The sequence below is a fragment of the Chenopodium quinoa genome, unplaced genomic scaffold (genome assembly GCF_001683475.1).
Source record: "Chenopodium quinoa cultivar QQ74 unplaced genomic scaffold, ASM168347v1, whole genome shotgun sequence".
Classification (NCBI taxonomy): Eukaryota; Viridiplantae; Streptophyta; class Magnoliopsida; order Caryophyllales; family Amaranthaceae; genus Chenopodium; species Chenopodium quinoa.
The window spans coordinates 3,603,950-3,611,637 of NW_018743199.1; the positions used below are offsets into that span (position 1 = coordinate 3,603,950).

General features: G+C 33.9%; 1 protein-coding gene across 1 annotated transcript; it reads left to right on the forward strand.

The window, feature by feature from the left end:
- Nucleotides 1-2,395: 2,395 nt before the first annotated feature.
- On the forward strand, nt 2,396-7,020 carry LOC110733557 (phosphoglucan phosphatase LSF2, chloroplastic-like). Its single transcript, XM_021913620.1, has 5 exons — nt 2,396-2,994; nt 4,563-4,768; nt 4,878-5,048; nt 5,258-5,473; nt 6,578-7,020. The coding sequence occupies exons 1-4, from the start codon at nt 2,727-2,729 to the stop codon at nt 5,459-5,461; spliced, it is 849 nt and encodes a 282-aa protein (XP_021769312.1). The 5' UTR covers nt 2,396-2,726; the 3' UTR covers nt 5,462-5,473; nt 6,578-7,020.
- The last annotated feature ends 668 nt before the right edge of the window (nt 7,021-7,688 follow it).

Below are 7,688 nucleotides of genomic sequence, written 5' to 3' on the forward strand. Positions count from 1 at the left end.
TTAATCTATCATCAATCAAATGTATTATTGATCAAAAGAATAATCCTTTTGATTGAAGAGCCTTAACTGTGACACGTAGTATTTCATGAAGATTCTTTGCTGCAAGAATAACTATAACACTAGCTAAAACCGTACCTAGCCAGATTCCCACTTGTATAGATCGATAGATGTGTTTCGAATACGATTTTTTATTTAAATTTGGGTTCTTAATGATTTTTAATGTTAGATTCATATGTTCATGATCAGAGGGGGACTTTCCATCGGGGTCATTAGGGGTTCGACTCCCGATAAATTGTTGAAATAAATTAGCTAATGAACTTAAATAACCTTATTTTAGATATAAAATATTATAATATAGTGATTATTTTGTAGTGAAAGATAAAAGATTTAAATCCCAACCCCTCTAATAGTTTTGACCAAGATCTGCCACTGTTCATGATAATGATAATACTAATGCATGTTTTACAACACATACTGATTAATTAAAATATTGATCTTATAGATATGATATATAACTATCAAAATCAATTATCTTTATGTACATGATTTTTAAGTTATATATGTAGTGGTATAGTAGTATACATGGAGCTTTCATTAAATTTGACGGTCACATATACAGGACTCACAGTTGCCACAAACTCTATTCTCTTACGTTGAATTTTATTCTCTTACGTTGAATTTTATTCCCCTTCTTATAGCTTAAAATTACATGATTGTCGTTATACATATATAAATAAATAAATTGCCTAACTTTTATCTATTAAGGGACAGCTAGATAGATGGTCATCACTTTAAAAAAGGTACAAAAAATCTACTATCTATTTGCTAGAGTATACTACATTGGATTCATACTTTTGTTCTTGATGTAGATGAGGAAGAATGAATAGAAAGAAATTTTTTTATTAAAAAATTAAAGGAAATGAAAAGAAAAGAAAAGGACAGTTATATTCTACTTGTAAAATAACTTGATCTGAATTATAGAGAATAGAATTTGATGACACGTTTAGTTTTAGAGGAAGAGAGAACAAATTCTTTGCAATTCTTGTTGTCCCAACATTATTGATTACTTGGACTTGGTGCCCACATTTTATGTCCAACTATTATCTTCACATAACTTTTGCATCTAGCTAGCTTTGGGATTTCAAGTACTTCATTTATTAGTTGGAACTTTGATTTTTAACTTTTGTTTCTACATGCTTTTGTGCTTTCTTTTTTTTATATTTGTTTGGAAGGTATTTATCAACTTTAATTTGTGATATTTTTTGGTGGATCAAGACATTTATAACACTAATTTATGGTGATAGGTTGGGGGAGTTATTCAAATAGAAAAGTCACTCGATCTTGTAATAATTATTGCAAGTCTATGTCCTCTGAAAAACTTCTTGCACGATCGAACTGACCACTCTAAGATTGATTCTCTATTCTTCCTTTATGGAAAGATAATATAGGGTATGTTTGGTAATAGACATGGACGAAGCTCACTTTTTGGTATGTTAGGATTAATCCGGTAAGAATGCTCTTCTTTGAAAATTGTTTAATTCTATATATACATGAATTAAACTAACACGTGGTGCCTAAAAACCTAGAACACAAGACCTAAACAAACTTTTCTTACTTTTAGTCAATTCCATCCTTTTATTTTTGAGTTTCATTAAACATTAACTAAAAATAATTTATTATCTCCCTAATCGTTCGTCAAAAAATCAATGTATTTTTTTATTTTGATGTCAATTTTTTTTTTCGAACTCCTCACATCATGTATTGAGTAACTATAAACAAATAAATTGATGAAGTCTTGGCCTATGACTAGGAGTTTATGACCAAGGATTTGTGAATGATAGGTCACAAATTCAAATTTTCCACACCCATTTCGGTAACGTGGTTAAACAATGAAAGTGAGCTTTAAGAAGAATAAAGACCTTTATATTGGTTCAAAAAGATATCTTTTCAACCAAAATAAAAAATTTAATTAGATAGTTTTGTCTTATTGACTTTTTGTTATATTGTAAAGTGACTATGTAGATTATGAATAAGCAATCTTGTTTTTGTCACTCAAATTAAGTATTGTAGCCTTGTAGGTTACTTATTTAAGAATTAAATATATACGAGGTTTTTTATTTTTTATTTTTTATTTTTTGAAAGGAAATATACATGACGTTAAAGGTACACTTTAGTAGTAGAAAACAATGTGATTAGTACTTGAAAAAAAAAATACTATTCAATAGTTGTATCGATTTGAACAAATACCCAACTCTAAAACTACAATTCCATTTGCTACTTGTAAGAGTTGTATCTTGTAAGTCTTGAGTCTAAACAGTCTCAACAATACTACTTCTAGATCTAACTCATCTAAGCGCATAATTTTATTTTTTTTTGGGTATCAATTTCGAGGTAATACTGAAAAAAGAATGGACTTTTGACACGATACCGGGTACCCAATGTTTCCCTAGCTATAATGCTAACTTGCTAAGTAAAATACTACCAAATACCCCCAAATGGGTGACAATGGCACAATTGAAAACATTGCACAACAAAGCCCAATTCCTTTCTAAGGCTAAGGCTGGCTATCTATTGAACCACATTCACCAATCTGAACCGAACCACAAATTGACCAGGTCCAGTTTTCAATTTCGGATCACGTAAAGTTTGGATAAAGTGACCAAAAAAAAAAGAACGAAAAAAGAAAACTTTTCTGCCCAGAAGATCTACAGTAGAGTGAGAGTGGAATGGAGGAAGCTCTTGGAAAAGCTTGCTTATCTTTATTACCCACAAAATTTTCACTTGAAAATGGCATCCGAAGCAAAAAATTAATCACCAATTTCAGTTTTCCTGCTACTGTAAAATCTGGGATTTGCTGCAAATTATCTGGTAATGAGAATGAAGAAAAACCCTCAAGTAATTCCATCACAATTCCCAAGAAAAGTAGGATGGAAGAGTATAATATTGCCATGAAGAATATGATGAAGAACCCATATGAATATCATCATGAACTTGGTCAGTTTCTAATTTTATATCTTGATTTAATTTTGTATAAATCATGTTATTATTAAGATTATCAATTGTGGGTTTGATATGATTTGATTTGCCCAAATTTGATCTGGGTTCTTGTTAAATTTGATAAAGAGTTGATGAAAATTCAGATTCATTGGTTTTTATTGTGAATTTTTTAATTATGGATTGCAAAAAGTAGAAGCATTATCTTTGATTTGTATTTCTTCAGCTTCATTAGTGGGGTGATTTAATAGATTAATGTCTTATGATCATATTGTTAAGTGGGGTTAGAATAATATCTCATTGCCACCTCTTAGAACCTTTTGCCTTATGATGTATTGGTGTGACTTTCTAATGGAACCAAAGTTAATTACTTTGTAGCTTTGAATTACATTGGACATTATGAAGATAATTAATGGATTTGTTTGCACTTAATAGTTACTCCGTAAATATAGTCACAGTTGATAGTGTAATTTGTACTCGTTTTACGAAGTATATATGATGAATGGAGTACTCCATATTGCATGTTTGTTGCCTTTAAGATTAAGGGTCAGTTGAAACCAACGTCTATCAATGTTGGCAATCTCTTTGAAGGCATTTGGGTTAATATTGACATTGATTTGATTTTGTTAGGATACATGTAGCGTGGCTTTCTTTTTCCTTTTATGCTTTCATTTAATTGATTATGTTTGAGCTTTGTGGCAAAGAAAGCTACTTTATGATTATATTAGTTTAATTGATCATGCTTATCATATTGGCATAAAAAATTCATTTAGCGTCGAGGATGTAATGGAACTAATTGGACTAATTGGTTCATTAATCTTTCGACAAAAAGCAAGTTAAAGGTGAAAAGACAGGGTAGGGGGGTTCAAAAGCAATTGTCTATATGAGGTTAACCATAGATAATTTAATAACATCTCCTCAAATAAGTGGAAGACTCATTAGGTTGTGAAACTTTATGTGCCGTTATGTGATATTGAGATGTGCTTTCGATCTAAATAAAAGGTAAACCATCCAATGGAATTCATCCAGTAACTGCCAAATAAAACACGTCCCAAGATAAATTATTAGAAGTACCGCCCCAACTGAGAGAAACTTTGTGGAAAATCAGTGCATTTTTGTATCATTAAAATGACTAAGAACTATATCTCTTCCCTGCTAAGGTAAAATGCATGATGCATATGTCACGGTCATTTCGTTGGTATATCTTGGAAGGACTTTGTCTAGAAGCAATTAGGAAATGAAACATGTATCATCAACATTGCTAAAAAAATTCTGTTTCCAACTGTATTGTTCTTGATAGAAATAATCACCATGATATCAATATGCCACTGAGTTTGGTGACTTGTCTATGGGAATGATACCACATCTATGCTTTTGGAAGAGCATTTTGTTATTCAATAACTTTTGACTATAAATATGGTTTGGTCTAGTGCTTTGGCCTATGATGTACATCTATAATTTTTTGTAATGGACTTGTCTCACTTGCTAAAAAAAAAGTTCTAGCTGTTGTTTACTTGAATTTTATAAGAGATGGTAACATAATTGCATATCTATGTTTGGTCATTTAGGAATGAACTACACTCTGATACTTGATAACTTAATTGTGGGCTCACAGCCTCAAAAGCCAGAAGATATTGAGCACCTGAAGTTAAATGAAAATGTAGCATACATTTTGAACCTGCAACAGGACAAGGACATTGAATATTGGGGGATTGACTTTGATTCCATATTGAAACAATGTGAACAGATTGGGATTTGTCATATGAGAAAGCCTGTAAGAATATCCTATTCTCAGCTCCTCTGTTGTATATCTTGTGAATTGGCAAGGGAGTCGAAATACTCTCTTTTAGACTTCTTGACTCTTTTCTCTTATGTATTACTAGGCCAAAGATTTTGATCCAGATTCACTGAGAACCATGCTTCCCAGAGCTGTTTCGTCATTGGAGTGGGCCATTTCAGAGGGGAAAGGAAGGGTATATGTTCATTGTACTGCTGGACTTGGCAGAGCTCCTGCTGTTGCAATCACCTATATGTTCTGGTTTTGTGGCATGAATGTAAGTCCTCAACTTCAAACTTTGTTGCCTTAGCTAGTAAAAATGTTTAATGTTTGAACTATAACATGACTCAAAAGGAAAAACAAGATCAGAATTCAAACTTTTCTGTTTGTGACAGTGATGATGGGGGACTTGTTTAGTTTAGTAACCAGCTAAGATTTTTACTAAATTATACGTTGGTGTTGCATGGTTGTGGTCTTGTGGAGCAGCTTAAAGAGGCATATGATGGACTTACTTCAAAACGACCTTGTGGACCCAATAAAAAAGCAATACGCGGAGCTACTTATGATCTTGCTAAAAATGACCCTTGGAAGGAGCCATTCGAGAATCTTCCGGAGCATGCTTTTGAGGATATATCAGATTGGGAGAGGAAGCTTATTCAGGAACGTGTGCGTGCCCTTCGTGGAACATGAACCAGACACACGGTATCTTTCTCACTTTAATCTGCTCTAGATAGATTGTTTTGGAGTCATTTCTTTTAAGTACAATAGCTGAATTGTGAGTCCAGAAACTTCGGCGACATGTGTTTGTCGTGTTTGTTACAGTTGAACTGCGCAAGTGCTAGGTCTGTGAGCTGGTTACTTTGTGTTCAAATGCCAAGTCCACAGCTTTGGTTTAGTATATAACAAGATAACCAGATTTTTAGGCTAGTGCTTAGATTGATAGAGCTTTATACATGAGACTGGTCAGTCACTTTTCATCTCTTTCTCCACCAACCCTCCCAAGAGAAAATCATGAAAAGAAAAAAAAACAGAACAAGGAAAAGGAAATAAGAAAGGAAAACTTTGAAACAAAATCGTCAATGTGAGATGGTGTTCATGGTCGCGGCTCTTTTGACTAGTCTTGGCATTATGCTGTCCAGAAGAAAGTGTCAAAGGGTCATGCTTTAGGACTTATACAAGTATGAAACTGAGGAAAAGATGATTTCCTTATTAGACCCAATTATGACTAATGGTTCCTTGTCTGATAGCTAGAAATATTAGCATGGTCAGTTTGAAAGGTGATGCATATGTAAAAACTTCCTGGATGAGGCATTAAGCAAAATTACGCAAGCTAATATCTTTCACGCGTGAATATATGCTTGATTTTTTATATAAACCTTAGTCAATCAAAGGCTCTCTTCAACAATAAATATAACCTCTACCCTCGTCTAAGCAGGAGCAGAACCCAAGTTTATAGCACCTTCCGTGCCCTGCCCTATGGAAGTGTTCATTAACATTACCCCCTAATACTTCTGCCTGTGGCAGGGATTGGAGATGCTATTTCTATGTTGCCTTAAGCCCTTAATCCTGCTATTACTGAGAACCTGTTGCCAATTTGATCCTTGAAACGCAGTGAACCTAAGAATTGATACATTGCCTCCATTTGAAATGAAACGGACATATCTATCCAACAGGTTAAATATGGTTGGATTACAATGCAACTACATACAATAAATTGGTATAACAAGTGTTAATGTCTTCATATAAAACACAAATGTTATCATTCATATTCTTGTAGATTTTGAATTTTTTGTTGGTCGGTTTCAGGAATAACAAAAGCACGTAGCTGCAAGAGCGTGCTGGAAAGTCGAGAATGATTCTGTACATTCATCATCATAAGACTGCTCATTGAAAAAGTAAAGTAATACCGTGGAATCATCATAAAATACTTGCCTGAACAGGTAGCTGAGGAAATGGTATGGTGGTCCTCTATAGCCATTACACAACACTTTTACAGTGCAGTGGAGCTCCACCAATTTGAAGACATATGGAAGTGGAACTGTGTAACATACCTCTGTATCCTGTTATTCATAGTTTACCATATAATGATGAAAAGGTGTAATAAAAATGGGCAAGAGAATGATTGAGATCATCCCTATTCTGTGTCTATAATGTGATATGTAATCTCTTGCGGTGATGAATGACCGAATGTAACTATTTATAATGATACTGAAAGGATGAAGAGTTGTGATGATATATCATACTCCGTATGACCTTCCAGTTTTTGCAATACCATGCTTTGTATTGTCGTAACAAAAATTGATTGAACATAAGCCATGGGGTTTTGCGCGAAAAAAACCATACAGGACCTTGTGTCCAAGTATATTTACAAAATCTCTTTATATTTTATCATTGTAAGGTGGTTTTACAAAATCTAATCTCTCGAGTCCAAGTAACTTTTACATTTGATACTTGATACTTGATACTAGAGCTGTCAAAAGTTGACCCGACTCGAAATATCGACTCAAATCCGATTATTAACCGAACCATCTGAACTCGAAAAAATGGTGACCCAACCTGACCTGACTCGACCTGAAACCAACCTTAGACCCGAGTTGACCCGAGTATGTGAGACATGAACCCGAACATGAACTGACCTGGAGATAACCCAACTCGAATGTAACTCGTAAATTATTGACCTGAACCGAACCCGACTTGAACCGAAATTGACCCAAACCCGTTTTAACCTGTCAAAACCCGAATTTAACCCGACTTGTTACTAATCTGTCCTGAATTCAACCTGACCCGTTCCTAACTAGACCTGAATTTAACCCGACCCAAAATCAACTCGACTTGTTATTAACCTGATCCAAATTCAACCCGACTTGTTATTGACCCGACCCGAATTTTACTAGAACTATTACTAAACCGACCAAAA